The sequence below is a fragment of the Ascaphus truei genome, chromosome 13, assembly GCF_040206685.1.
Source record: "Ascaphus truei isolate aAscTru1 chromosome 13, aAscTru1.hap1, whole genome shotgun sequence".
NCBI lineage: Eukaryota > Metazoa > Chordata > Amphibia > Anura > Ascaphidae > Ascaphus > Ascaphus truei.
In genome coordinates, this window is record NC_134495.1 from 34,147,339 (window position 1) to 34,162,337 (window position 14,999).

At 61.0% G+C, this 14,999-nt stretch overlaps 1 protein-coding gene across 1 annotated transcript in view; it reads right to left on the reverse strand.

The window, feature by feature from the left end:
- Positions 1 to 7,929: 7,929 nt before the first annotated feature.
- The window catches only part of IRF9 (interferon regulatory factor 9), a 53,301-nt gene continuing 46,231 nt past the window's right edge, over positions 7,930 to 14,999 (reverse strand). The window contains exon 9 of the mRNA XM_075567994.1: positions 7,930 to 9,718. Within this exon, the coding sequence (XP_075424109.1) occupies positions 9,473 to 9,718 (246 nt within the window). The 3' untranslated portion in view covers positions 7,930 to 9,472. The remainder of the gene's footprint in view (positions 9,719 to 14,999) is intronic.

The window sequence follows — 14,999 nt, forward strand, 5'->3', positions numbered from 1 at the left end:
CAGCATCAATTGCAGTTGCTTTCTGTTGCACTCTCCCGGTCTGCGTGCGCGTATAACCCATTTTAGCTGGCAAAAAACAGGTGTTTTAGCTATTCTGGATCCAGGCTCACTTGTACCATGTGAGACGATCCATGTAGCTTAACTCATCCCCTTTTTAAAGCACACAAAGTCCTATTTTCTTCAACTTTATTGAGTGGGGTTGACAGAGAGATAAAATTACTTTCATGTAGATAATGATAGGACATGTCTCTCGTCAGGAGAATCAGGAGAATTAGCCTTGTGAGATGAAGGTGCTTTGTTATGGCAGCGCAGCAGCATTTGACGCTGCTCAGCAATGTTCCCTGCAGTTGGAGGGGGAACTGCAGGAGGGTGCCGGGGGAGTTGCAGGAGGGTGCCGGGGGAGTTGCAGGAGGGTGCCGGGGGAATTGCAGGAGGGTGCCGGGGGAGTTGCAGGAGGGTGCCGGGGGAGTTGCAGGAGGGTGCCGGGGGAATTGCAGGAGGGTGCCGGGGGAGTTGCAGGAGGGTGCCGGGGGAGTTGCAGGAGGGTGCCGGGGGAATTGCAGGAGGGTGCCGGGGGAATTGCAGGAGGGTGCCGGGGGAATTGCAGGAGGGTGCCGGGGGAGTTGCAGGAGGGTGCCGGGGGAATTGCAGGAGGGTGCCGGGGGAATTGCAGGAGGGTGCCGGGGGAATTGCAGGAGGGTGCCGGGGGAGTTGCAGGAGGGTGCCGGGGGAACTGCAGGAGGGTGCCGGGGGAATTGCAGGAGGGTGCCGGGGGAATTGCAGGAGGGTGCCGGGGGAATTGCAGGAGGGTGCCGGGGGAATTGCAGGAGGGCGCCGGGGGAATTGCAGGAGGGTGCCGGGGGAATTGCAGGAGGGTGCCGGGGGAACTGCAGGAGGGTGCCGGGGGAATTGCAGGAGGGCGCCGGGGGAATTGCAGGAGGGTGCCGGGGGAACTGCAGGAGGGCGCCGGGGGAACTGCAGGAGGGTGACGGGGGAACTGCAGGAGGACGCCGGGGGAGTGGCAGGAGGGTGCCGGGGGAACTGCAGGAGGGTGCCGGGGGAACTGCAGGAGGGTGCCGGGGGAACTGCAGGAGGGCGCCGGGGGAACTGCAGGAGGGTGCCGGGGGAATTGCAGGAGGGTGCCGGGGGAATTGCAGGAGGGTGCCGGGGGAACTGCAGGAGGGTGCCGGGGGAATTGCAGGAGGGTGCCGGGGGAATTGCAGGAGGGTGCCGGGGGAATTGCAGGAGGGTGCCGGGGGAATTGCAGGAGGGTGCCGGGGGAACTGCAGGAGGACGCCGGGGGAACTGCAGGAGGGTGCCGGGGGAATTGCAGGAGGGTGCCGGGGGAGCTGCAGGAGGCTGCCGGGGGAATTGCAGGAGGGTGCCGGGGGAGTTGCAGGAGGGTGCCGGGGGAATTGCAGGAGGGTGCCGGGGGAATTGCAGGAGGGTGCCGGGGGAATTGCAGGAGGGTGCCGGGGGAATTGCAGGAGGGTGCCGGGGGAATTGCAGGAGGGTGCCGGGGGAATTGCAGGAGGGTGCCGGGGGAAATGCAGGAGGGTGCCGGGGGAATTGCAGGAGGGTGCCGGGGGAACTGCAGGAGGGTGCCGGGGGAATTGCAGGAGGGTGCCGGGGGAATTGCAGGAGGGTGCCGGGGGAATTGCAGGAGGGTGCCGGGGGAATTGCAGGAGGGCGCCGGGGGAGCTGCAGGAGGGCGCCGGGGGAATTGCAGGAGGGCGCCGGGGGAATTGCAGGAGGGCGCCGGGGGAATTGCAGGAGGGTGCCGGGGGAGTTGCAGGAGGGTGCCGGGGGAATTGCAGGAGGGTGCCGGGGGAGTTGCAGGAGGGTGCCGGGGGAATTGCAGGAGGGTGCCGGGGGAATTGCAGGAGGGTGCCGGGGGAGTTGCAGGAGGGCGCCGGGGGAATTGCAGGAGGGTGCCGGGGGAGTTGCAGGAGGGTGCCGGGGGAATTGCAGGAGGGTGCCGGGGGAATTGCAGGAGGGCGCCGGGGGAATTGCAGGAGGGTGCCGGGGGAATTGCAGGAGGGTGCCGGGGGAATTGCAGGAGGACGCCGGGGGAAATGCAGGAGGGTGCCGGGGGAATTGCAGGAGGGTGCCGGGGGAATTGCAGGAGGGTGCCGGGGGAGTTGCAGGAGGGTGCCGGGAATTGCAGGAGGGTGCCGGGGGAGTTGCAGGAGGGTGCCGGGGGAATTGCAGGAGGGTGCCGGGGGAGCTGCAGGAGGGTGCCGGGGGAATTGCAGGAGGGTGCCGGGGGAGTTGCAGGAGGGTGCCGGGGGAATTGCAGGAGGGTGCCGGGGGAGTTGCAGGAGGGTGCCGGGGGAATTGCAGGAGGGTGCCGGGGGAGCTGCAGGAGGGTGCCGGGGGAATTGCAGGAGGGTGCCGGGGGAGTTGCAGGAGGGTGCCGGGGGAATTGCAGGAGGGTGCCGGGGGAGTTGCAGGAGGGTGCCGGGGGAGTTGCAGGAGGGTGCCGGGGGAATTGCAGGAGGGTGCCGGGGGAATTGCAGGAGGGTGCCGGGGGAGCTGCAGGAGGGTGCCGGGGGAGTTGCAGGAGGGTGCCGGGGGAATTGCAGGAGGGTGCCGGGGGAATTGCAGGAGGACGCCGGGGGAGTTGCAGGAGGGTGCCGGGGGAATTGCAGGAGGGTGCCGGGGGAATTGCAGGAGGACGCCGGGGGAACTGCAGGAGGGCGCCGGGGGAATTGCAGGAGGGTGCCGGGGGAGTTGCAGGAGGGTGCCGGGGGAACTGCAGGAGGGTGCCGGGGGAATTGCAGGAGGGTGCCGGGGGAATTGCAGGAGGGTGCCGGGGGAGTTGCAGGAGGGTGCCGGGGGAGTTGCAGGAGGGTGCCGGGGGAGTTGCAGGAGGGTGCCGGGGGAAGTGCAGGAGGGTGCCGGGGGAATTGCAGGAGGGTGCCGGGGGAATTGCAGGAGGGTGCCGGGGGAATTGCAGGAGGGTGCCGGGAATTGCAGGAGGGTGCCGGGGGAGCTGCAGGAGGGTGCCGGGGGAGTTGCAGGAGGGTGCCGGGGGAGCTGCAGGAGGGTGCCGGGGGAGCTGCAGGAGGGTGCCGGGGGAGTTGCAGGAGGGTGCCGGGAATTGCAGGAGGGTGCCGGGGGAATTGCAGGAGGGTGCCGGGGGAATTGCAGGAGGGTGCCGGGGGAGTTGCAGGAGGGTGCCGGGGGAATTGCAGGAGGGTGCCGGGGGAATTGCAGGAGGGTGCCGGGGGAATTGCAGGAGGGTGCCGGGGGAGTTGCAGGAGGGTGCCGGGGGAATTGCAGGAGGGTACCGGGGGAATTGCAGGAGGGTGCCGGGGGAGCTGCAGGAGGGTGCCGGGGGAGCTGCAGGAGGGTGCCGGGGGAACTGCAGGAGGGTGCCGGGGGAATTGCAGGAGGGTGCCGGGGGAGCTGCAGGAGGGTGCCGGGGGAGCTGCAGGAGGGTGCCGGGGGAATTGCAGGAGGGTGCCGGGGGAATTGCAGGAGGACGCCGGGGGAATTGCAGGAGGGTGCCGGGGGAGTTGCAGGAGGGTGCCGGGGGAGTTGCAGGAGGGTGCCGGGGGAGTTGCAGGAGGGTGCCGGGGGAGTTGCAGGAGGGTGCCGGGGGAATTGCAGGAGGGTGCCGGGGGAATTGCAGGAGGGTGCCGGGGGAGCTGCAGGAGGGTGCCGAGGGAACTGCAGGAGGGCGCCGGGGGAATTGCAGGAGGGTGCCGGGGGAATTGCAGGAGGGTGCCGGGGGAGTTGCAGGAGGGTGCCGGGGGAATTGCAGGAGGGCGCCGGGGGAATTGCAGGAGGGTGCCGGGGGAATTGCAGGAGGGTGCCGGGGGAATTGCAGGAGGGTGCCGGGGGAGTTGCAGGAGGGTGCCGGGGGAGTTGCAGGAGGGTGCCGGGGGAATTGCAGGAGGGTGCCGGGGGAATTGCAGGAGGGTGCCGGGGGAGTTGCAGGAGGGTGCCGGGGGAGTTGCAGGAGGGTGCCGGGGGAGTTGCAGGAGGGTGCCGGGGGAATTGCAGGAGGACGCCGGGGGAATTGCAGGAGGGTGCCGGGGGAATTGCAGGAGGGTGCCGGGGGAATTGCAGGAGGGTGCCGGGGGAGTTGCAGGAGGGTGCCGGGGGAGTTGCAGGAGGGTGCCGGGGGAGTTGCAGGAGGGTGCCGGGGGAGTTGCAGGAGGGTGCCGGGGGAGTTGCAGGAGGGTGCCGGGGGAGTTGCAGGAGGGTGCCGGGGGAATTGCAGGAGGGTGCCGGGGGAAGTGCAGGAGGGTGCCGGGGGAGTTGCAGGAGGGTGCCGGGGGAGTTGCAGGAGGACGCCGGGGGAACTGCAGGAGGGTGCCGGGGGAACTGCAGGAGGGTGCCGGGGGAACTGCAGGAGGGTGCCGGGGAAATTGCAGGAGGGTGCCGGGGGAATTGCAGGAGGGTGCCGGGGGAGTTGCAGGAGGGTGCCGGGGGAATTGCAGGAGGGTGCCGGGGGAATTGCAGGAGGGTGCCGGGGGAATTGCAGGAGGGTGCCGGGGGAATTGCAGGAGGGTGCCGGGGGAATTGCAGGAGGGTGCCGGGGGAAGTGCAGGAGGGTGCCGGGGGAAGTGCAGGAGGGTGCCGGGGGAGTTGCAGGAGGGTGCCGGGGGAGTTGCAGGAGGGTGCCGGGGGAATTGCAGGAGGGTGCCGGGGGAATTGCAGGAGGGTGCCGGGGGAATTGCAGGAGGGTGCCGGGAATTGCAGGAGGGTGCCGGGGGAATTGCAGGAGGGTGCCGGGGGAATTGCAGGAGGGCGCCGGGGGAATTGCAGGAGGGTGCCGGGGGAGTTGCAGGAGGGTGCCGGGGGAGTTGCAGGAGGGTGCCGGGGGAATTGCAGGAGGACGCCGGGGGAATTGCAGGAGGGTGCCGGGGGAGTTGCAGGAGGGTGCCGGGGGAATTGCAGGAGGGTGCCGGGGGAATTGCAGGAGGGTGCCGGGGGAGCTGCAGGAGGGCGCCGGGGGAATTGCAGGAGGGCGCCGGGGGAATTGCAGGAGGGCGCCGGGGGAGTTGCAGGAGGGCGCCGGGGGAACTGCAGGAGGGCGCCGGGGGAGTTGCAGGAGGGTGCCGGGGGAATTGCAGGAGGGTGCCGGGGGAGTTGCAGGAGGGCGCCGGGGGAATTGCAGGAGGGCGCCGGGGGAATTGCAGGAGGGTGCCGGGGGAATTGCAGGAGGGTGCCGGGGGAGCTGCAGGAGGGTGCCGGGGGAGTTGCAGGAGGGCGCCGGGGGAATTGCAGGAGGGCGCCGGGGGAATTGCAGGAGGGTGCCGGGGGAGCTGCAGGAGGGTGCCGGGGGAGCTGCAGGAGGGTGCCGGGGGAGTTGCAGGAGGGCGCCGGGGGAATTGCAGGAGGGTGCCGGGGGAATTGCAGGAGGGTGCCGGGGGAGCTGCAGGAGGGTGCCGGGGGAATTGCAGGAGGGTGCCGGGGGAGCTGCAGGAGGGCGCCGGGGGAATTGCAGGAGGGCGCCGGGGGAGTTGCAGGAGGGCGCCGGGGGAACTGCAGGAGGGCGCCGGGGGAGTTGCAGGAGGGTGCCGGGGGAATTGCAGGAGGGTGCCGGGGGAGTTGCAGGAGGGCGCCGGGGGAATTGCAGGAGGGCGCCGGGGGAATTGCAGGAGGGTGCCGGGGGAATTGCAGGAGGGTGCCGGGGGAGCTGCAGGAGGGTGCCGGGGGAGTTGCAGGAGGGTGCCGGGGGAATTGCAGGAGGGCGCCGGGGGAATTGCAGGAGGGTGCCGGGGGAATTGCAGGAGGGTGCCGGGGGAGCTGCAGGAGGGTGCCGGGGGAGCTGCAGGAGGGTGCCGGGGGAGTTGCAGGAGGGCGCCGGGGGAATTGCAGGAGGGTGCCGGGGGAATTGCAGGAGGGTGCCGGGGGAGCTGCAGGAGGGTGCCGGGGGAATTGCAGGAGGGCGCCGGGGGACGCCGCCGCACCACATACGAATTTATTTTACAAATTTGTCCGTGTTGACCTTCAGTAGAAGGTGGCAACCTGGGCAGGACTATGTCACATACACACACACACGGCAGGACTATGTCACATACACACACACACACACACACACACACACACACACACACACACACACACACACGGGGCAGGACTGTCTCTCGCACACACACACACAGGGGGCAGGACTGTCTCTCACACACAGGGGGCAGGACTGTCTCTCTCACACACACACACACACACACACAGGGGGCAGGACTCTCTCACACACACACACAAGGCAGGACTATGTCTCACACACACACACACACACACACACACACACACACACACACACACACACACACACACACACACACACACACACACACACACACACACACACAGGGGGCAGGACTGTCTCACACACACACACACACACAGGGGGCAGGACTGTCTCACACACACACACAAAGGGGGCAGGACTGTGTCTCTCACACACACACGGCAGGACTATGTCTCTCACACACACATACGGCAGGACTGTGTCTCTCACACACACACACACGGCAGGACTGTGTCTCGCACACACACACACGGCAGGACTGTGTCTCACACACACACACACAGGGGGCCGGACTGCAGACTGTATCTCTCACACACACACGGCAGGACTGTGTCTCTCTCACACACACACACACACACACACACACACACGGCAGGACTGTGTCTCTCACACACACACACACAGGGGGCCGGACTGTGTCTCGCACACACACGGCAGAACTGTGTCTCTCTCACACACACACACACACACACACACGGCAGGACTGTCTCACACAGACACACATGGGGCAGGACTGTGTCACACACACAGGGCAGGACTGTCTCTCTCACATACACACACACGGGGCAGGACAGTGTCACACACGGGTCAGGATTGTGTCACACACACGGGGCAGGACTGTGTCAAACACACACACAGGGCAGGACTGAGACACACACACAGACACATGGGGCAGGACTGTGTCACGCACACGGGGCAGGACTGTCACGCACACACGGGGCATGACTGTCTCTCTCACATACACACACGGGGCAGGACAGTGTCACGCACACACGGGGTATGACTGTCACGCACACAGGCAGGACTGTCACACACACGGGGCAGGACTGTCACACACACAGGTCAGGATTGTGTCACACACACACACAGGGCAGGACTGTGTCACACACACACACAAACAGGGCAGGACTGTCTCACACAAACACGGGGCAGGACTGTGTCTCTCTCACACACACACACAGGGCAGAACTGTCACACACACAAGTCAGGATTATGTCACACACATGGGGCAGGACTGTGTCACACACACAGACACACACGGGGCAGGAAAGTGTCTCTCACACACACAGGGAAGGACTGTGTCTCTCACACACACACTAACAGGGCAGGACTGTGTCACACACACACACTGGGACGGACTGTGTCACACACACACGGAGCAGGTCTGTGTCACACACACAGGACAGGACTGTGACACACACACACAGGGCAGGACTGTCTCACACACCCACACACACATGGGGCAGGACTGTGTTACACACACAAACACACAGGGTAGGACTGTGTCACACACACACACAGGGATGAACTGTGTCACAAACACACATGGCAGGACTGTGTCACACACACACACACGGAGCAGGACTGTCACACACGCACACACAGGGCAGGACTGTCACACACACACACAAAGGGCAGGACTGTGTCACACACACACACGGGGGGCAGGACTGTCCCTCGCACACAGGGCAGGACTGTGTTACAAACACACACGGGGCAGGACTGTGACACACACACGGCAGTACTGTGTTACACACACACACACACACACAGGTCAGGTCTATGTCTCACACACGCACACACAGACGGGACGGACTGTCACACACACACACACAGAACAGGTCTGTGTCACACACTCAGGACAAGACTGAAGAAACATATTACACACATCATTTTTTATTACAAATATAAAAGCAGAACATTACAGGTTAGAATATAAAAGTTCTGTGTCCTTCACACATATAATAATCACATTACACGGAGTTCAGTGTCCTACACACATATAATAATCATTTTACATGGATATCTCTGTCCTACACACATATAACATATAATAATCATTTTACATGGATATCTGTGTCCTACACACATATACTAATCAAATTACACGGAGATCCATGTCCCACAAATACTGTATAATAATCATATTACACGGAGTTCCATGTCCCACACATATAATAATCACATTACATGTAGCTCCATGTCCCACACATATAATAATCACATTACATGTAGCTCCATGTCCCACACATATAATAATCACATTACATGTAGATCCATGTCCCACACATATAATAATCACATTACATGTAGCTCCATGTCCCACACATATAATAATCACATTACATGTAGCTCCATGTCCCACACATATAATAATCACATTACATGTAGCTCCATGTCCCACACATATAATAATCACATTACATGTAGCTCCATGTCCCACACATATAATAATCATATTACACGGACAAGCTAGAGACGTGATACCCGCTCAGCCGTGAACAGTGGATATAAGTAAGGGTCGGCGGACTCGGAGAGACACGAGAGAAAGTCACGTCCGTGACGCGCTGTCCTGGGAGTTTCTCCGCTGGTGGGGAGGTCGGGGGAAGACCTCTCATGCATTCAGTGACCCATAAAGGTGCCATTCCACCAGGTGGGGTGACTATCGGGCTGGGATCTCCATATATAAGGGATATGTGGATTGCCCCAAGGCTGGGAAACCCCAAGCCCCCCATTTATCGGGGAATGAGTTGACAATAAGCGGTTTATTCATTTCTACAACTCAGATAAATTGGGGACATTCTGCTGTCCATATTCCGTGACGTCATTGCCTCACAAAGTATGTTAACGCGTGTGTCATGGGGTGCATGTGAGGGGGTCCTTCTCGCCGGGCTCCCCACCAACGGAGAAACTCCTATAACAGCCCTATAACACGGCCCTCGTTCAGCTGTTACCTAAACATGTGATATTAATGCTATAAGAAGGGGCAGTATGTAAGTCTGACCTCCTGAGGCCTGTCAGCCATCTTTAATGGGACCGCCTTTTGTGCCTTGGCAGGGGCTGACATGTTAGTTTGTCACAGAATAGGTTACACTTTGTTTAATGAACGATTCTCGTGATATCCGGGACATACCCTGCGAAGGGCGCTATATACCCGGGGCAAACACAGGCATTCGCATTCTCTCTCTCTCTCTATAGATAGATACACACACACACACACACACACACACACACACACACACACACACACACACACACAGTCTTAGGAAAGTGCTTAGTTTAAAGGTTAACTAGTGATTGGATGCTGCATATAGGGGGGTATGAACTATACATATATATATATACATACTCGGGAGCTACTCAGACTGCAGTATACTGTATACATGGTGGATAGGAACGGGGGTCTCACTGTATGTGACTGCCTTATATAGGTGGAGACCCCCCCCCGGGTACCCCAGACTCTAGTAAAGGCACAGGAGGTTGCACGCATACTGTATGTGCATGCAGATGTTTATGTGTCCATGCCAGTGCCGCCCTCGTGCGTGTCCAGGGCAGCAGCGGGTTCAGATACGGAGCCGGGGGGTCCTGCAGGAGGGGGTTCAGAGACGCGGCCCCCTGGAGAGACTCAGACACTTCACGCACCAACTCTGCGGCCATTACCTGCTCCACCTGTGGGGAGAGCGGGGGTCAGAGGTCACACAGATACTGTATTCCAGCGACTGGGCAAAGCAGGGGGGTCAGAGGTCACACGAGTACATGCGACTGGGAAGAACGGGTGTCAGGTCACACGGGTACCAGCGACAGGGGAGAGGGGGGGTCAGAGGTCGCACAGATATACCAGAGACTGGGGAAAGAGGAGTCAGAGGTCACACAAGTACTTGCGACTGGGGAGAGCTGGAGTCAGAGGTCACACAGTACCAGCGACTGGTGAGAGCAGGGGTCAGAGGTCACACAGATATACCAGTGACTGGGGAAAGCAGAGACCAGAGGTCACACGAGTACTTGCGACTGGGGAGAGCTTGGGTCAGAGTTCACAGGTTACATGTTACCAGCGACTGGGGAAAGCAGGGGTAAGAGGTCACCCGGGTACCAGTGAGTTGGGAGAGCGGGTGTCAGAGGTCACACTGACTGGGGAGTTCGGTTTACACGTGCTCATAGTATGTGCTCATAGTATGTGCTGTGTACGGTGTACACGTGCTCCTGTCTCACCTGTGCTGTGTGCGGTGTACATGTGCTCCTGTCTCACCTGTGCTGTGTGCGGTGTACACGTGCTCCTGTCTCACCTGTGCTGTGTGCGGTGTACACGTGCTCCTGTCTCACCTGTGCTGTGTGCGGTGTACACGTGCTCCTGTCTCACCTGTGCTGTGTGTCGGTGTACACGTGCTCCTGTCTCCCCTGTGCTGTGTGCGGTGTACACGTGCTCCTGTCTCACCTGTGCTGTATGCGGTGTACATGTGCTCCTGTCTCACCTGTGCTGTATGCGGTGTACATGTGCTCCTGTCTCACCTGTGCTGTGTGCGGTGTACACGTGCTCCTGTCTCCCCTGTGCTGTGTGCGGTGTACACGTGCTCCTGTCTCACCTGTGCTGTGTGCGGTGTACATGTGCTCCTGTCTCACCTGTGCTGTGTGCGGTGTACACGTGCTCCTGTCTCACCTGTGCTGTGTGCGGTGTACACGTGCTCCTGTCTCACCCTGTGCTGTGTGCGGTGTACACGTGCTCCTGTCTCCCCTGTGCTGTGTGCGGTGTACACGTGCTCCTGTCTCCCCTGTGCTGTGTGCGGTGTACATGTGCTCCTGTCTCACCTGTGCTGGTGTGCGGTGTACACGTGCTCCTGTCTCACCTGTGCTGTGTGCGGTGTACATGTGCTCCTGTCTCACCTGTGCTGTGTGCGGTGTACACGTGCTCCTGTCTCACCTGTGCTGTGTGCGGTGTACACGTGCTCCTGTCTCACCTGTGCTGTGTGCGGTGTACACGTGCTCCTGTCTCCCCTGTGCTGTGTGCGGTGTACACGTGCTCCTGTCTCACCTGTGCTGTGTGCGGTGTACACGTGCTCCTGTCTCACCTGTGCTGTGTGCGGTGTACATGTGCTCCTGTCTCACCTGTGCTGTGTGCGGTGTACACGTGCTCCTGTCTCACCTGTGCTGTGTGCGGTGTACACGTGCTCCTGTCTCCCCTGTGCTGTGTGCGGTGTACACGTGCTCCTGTCTCCCTGTGCTGTGTGCGGTGTACATGTGCTCCTGTCTCACCTGTGCTGTGTGCGGTGTACACGTGCTCCTGTCTCACCTGTGCTGTGTGCGGTGTACACGTGCTCCTGTCTCCCTGTGCTGTGTGCGGTGTACACGTGCTCCTGTCTCACCTGTGCTGTGTGCGATGTACACGTGCTCCTGTCTCCCCTGTGCTGTGTGCGGTGTACACGTGCTCCTGTCTCACCTGTGCTGTGTGCGGTGTACACGTGCTCCTGTCTCACCTGTGCTGTGTGCGGTGTACACGTGCTCCTGTCTCACCTGTGCTGTGTGCGGTGTACACGTGCTCCTGTCTCCCCTGTGCTGTGTGCGGTGTACACGTGCTCCTGTCTCACCTGTGCTGTGTGCGGTGTACATGTGCTCCTGTCTCACCTGTGCTGTGTGCGATGTACACGTGCTCCTGTCTCACCTGTGCTGTGTGCGGTGTACACGTGCTCCTGTCTCACCTGTGCTGTGTGCGGTGTACACGTGCTCCTGTCTCACCTGTGCTGTGTGCGATGTACACGTGCTCCTGTCTCCCCTGTGCTGTGTGCGGTGTACACGTGCTCCTGTCTCACCCTGTGCTGTGTGCGGTGTACATGTGCTCCTGTCTCACCTGTGCTGTGTGCGGTGTACACGTGCTCCTGTCTCACCTGTGCTGTGTGCGGTGTACACGTGCTCCTGTCTCCCCTGTGCTGTGTGCGGTGTACACGTGCTCCTGTCTCACCTGTGCTGTGTGCGATGTACACGTGCTCCTGTCTCACCTGTGCTGTGTGCGGTGTACATGTGCTCCTGTCTCACCTGTGCTGTGTGCGGTGTACACGTGCTCCTGTCTCACCTGTGCTGTGTGCGGTGTACACGTGCTCCTGTCTCACCTGTGCTGTGTGCGGTGTACACGTGCTCCTGTCTCACTTGTGCTGTGTGCGGTGTACACGTGCTCCTGTCTCACCTGTGCTGTGTGCGATGTACACGTGCTCCTGTCTCACCTGTGCTGTGTGCGGTGTACACGTGCTCCTGTCTCACCTGTGCTGTGTACACGTGCTCCTGTCTCCCCTGTGCTGTGTGCGGTGTACACGTGCTCCTGTCTCCCCTGTGCTGTGTGCGGTGTACATGTGCTCCTGTCTCACCTGTGCTGTGTGCGGTGTACATGTGCTCCTGTCTCACCTGTGCTGTGTGCGGTGTACATGTGCTCCTGTCTCACCTGTGCTGTGTGCGGTGTACACGTGCTCCTGTCTCACCTGTGCTGTGTGCGGTGTACACGTGCTCCTGTCTCACCTGTGCTGTGTGCGGTGTACACGTGCTCCTGTCTCCCCCTGTGCTGTGTGCGGTGTACACGTGCTCCTGTCTCACCTGTGCTGTGTGCGGTGTACACGTGCTCCTGTCTCCCCTGTGCTGTGTGCGGTGTACACGTGCTCCTGTCTCACCTGTGCTGTGCGGTGTACACGTGCTCCTGTCTCACCTGTGCTGTGTACGGTGTACACGTGCTCCTGTCTCCCTGTGCTGTGTACGGTGTACACGTGCTCCTGTCTCACCTGTGCTGTGTGCGGTGTACACGTGCTCCTGTCTCCCCTGTGCTGTGTGCGGTGTACATGTGCTCCTGTCTCACCTGTGCTGTGTGCGGTGTACACGTGCACCTGTCTCACCTGTGCTGTGCGGTGTACACGTGCTCCTGTCTCACCTGTGCTGTACATGTGCTCCTGTCTCACCTGTGCTGTGAGTGGTGTACACGTGCTCCTGTCTCACCTGTGCTGTGTACACGTGCTCCTGTCTCACCTGTGCTGTGTGCGGTGTACACGTGCTCCTGTCTCCCCTGTGCTGTGTGCGGTGTACACGTGCTCCTGTCTCACCTGTGCTGTGTGCGGTGTACACGTGCTCCTGTCTCACCTGTGCTGTGTGCGGTGTACACGTGCTCCTGTCTCACCTGTGCTGTGTGCGGTGTACACGTGCTCCTGTCTCACCTGTGCTGTGTGCGCTGTACACGTGCTCCTGTCTCACCTGTGCTGTGTGCGGTGTACACGTGCTCCTGTCTCACCTGTGCTGTGTGCGGTGTACACGTGCTCCTGTCTCACCTGTGCTGTGTGCGATGTACACGTGCTCCTGTCTCACCTGTGCTGTGTGCGGTGTACACGTGCTCCTGTCTCACCTGTGCTGTGTGCGATGTACACGTGCTCCTGTCTCACCTGTGCTGTGTGCGCTGTACACGTGCTCCTGTCTCACCTGTGCTGTGTGCGCTGTACACGTGCTCCTGTCTCCCCTGTGCTGTGTGCGGTGTACATGTGCTCCTGTCTCCCCTGTGCTGTGTGCGGTGTACATGTGCTCCTGTCTCACCTGTGCTGTGTGCGGTGTACACGTGCTCCTGTCTCACCTGTGCTGTGTGCGGTGTACACGTGCTCCTGTCTCACCTGTGCTGTGTGCGATGTACACGTGCTCCTGTCTCACCTGTGCTGTGTGCGATGTACACGTGCTCCTGTCTCACCTGTGCTGTGTGCGGTGTACACGTGCTCCTGTCTCACCTGTGCTGTGTGCGATGTACACGTGCTCCTGTCTCACCTGTGCTGTGTGCGCTGTACACGTGCTCCTGTCTCACCTGTGCTGTGTGCGCTGTACACGTGCTCCTGTCTCCCCCTGTGCTGTGTGCGGTGTACATGTGCTCCTGTCTCCCCTGTGCTGTGTGCGGTGTACATGTGCTCCTGTCTCACCTGTGCTGTGTGCGGTGTATATGTGCTCCTGTCTCACCTGTGCTGTGTGCGGTGTACACGTGCTCCTGTCTCACTTGTGCTGTGTGCGGTGTACACGTGCTCCTGTCTCACCTGTGCTGTGTGCGGTGTACACGTGCTCCTGTCTCACCTGTGCTGTGTGCGGTGTACACGTGCTCCTGTCTCACCTGTGCTGTGTGCGGTGTACACGTGCTCCTGTCTCCCCTGTGCTGTGTGCGGTGTACACGTGCTCCTGTCTCACCTGTGCTGTGTGCGGTGTACACGTGCTCCTGTCTCACCTGTGCTGTGTGCGGTGTACACGTGCTCCTGTCTCACCTGTGCTGTGTGCGGTGTACACGTGCACCTGTCTCACCTGTGCTGTGCGGTGTACACGTGCTCCTGTCTCACCTGTGCTGTACATGTGCACCTGTCTCACCTGTGCTGTGCGGTGTACACGTGCTCCTGTCTCACCTGTGCTGTACATGTGCTCCTGTCTCACCTGTGCTGTGTGCGGTGTACACGTGCTCCTGTCTCACCTGTGCTGTGTGCGGTGTACACGTGCTCCTGTCTCCCCTGTGCTGTGTACACGTGCTCCTGTCTCCCCTGTGCTGTGTGCGGTGTACACGTGCTCCTGTCTCACCTGTGCTGTGTGCGGTGTACATGTGCTCCTGTCTCACCTGTGCTGTGTGCGGTGTACACGTGCTCCTGTCTCACCTGTGCTGTGTGCGCTGTACACGTGCTCCTGTCTCACCTGTGCTGTGTGCGGTGTACACGTGCTCCTGTCTCACCTGTGCTGTGTGCGGTGTACACGTGCTCCTGTCTCACCTGTGCTGTGTGCGGTGTACACGTGCTCCTGTCTCCCCTGTGCTGTGTGCGGTGTACACGTGCTCCTGTCTCACCTGTGCTGTGTGCGGTGTACACGTGCTCCTGTCTCACCTGTGCTGTGTGCGGTGTACACGTGCTCCTGTCTCACCTGTGCTGTGTGCGGTGTACACGTGCTCCTGTCTCCCCTGTGCTGTGTACACGTGCTC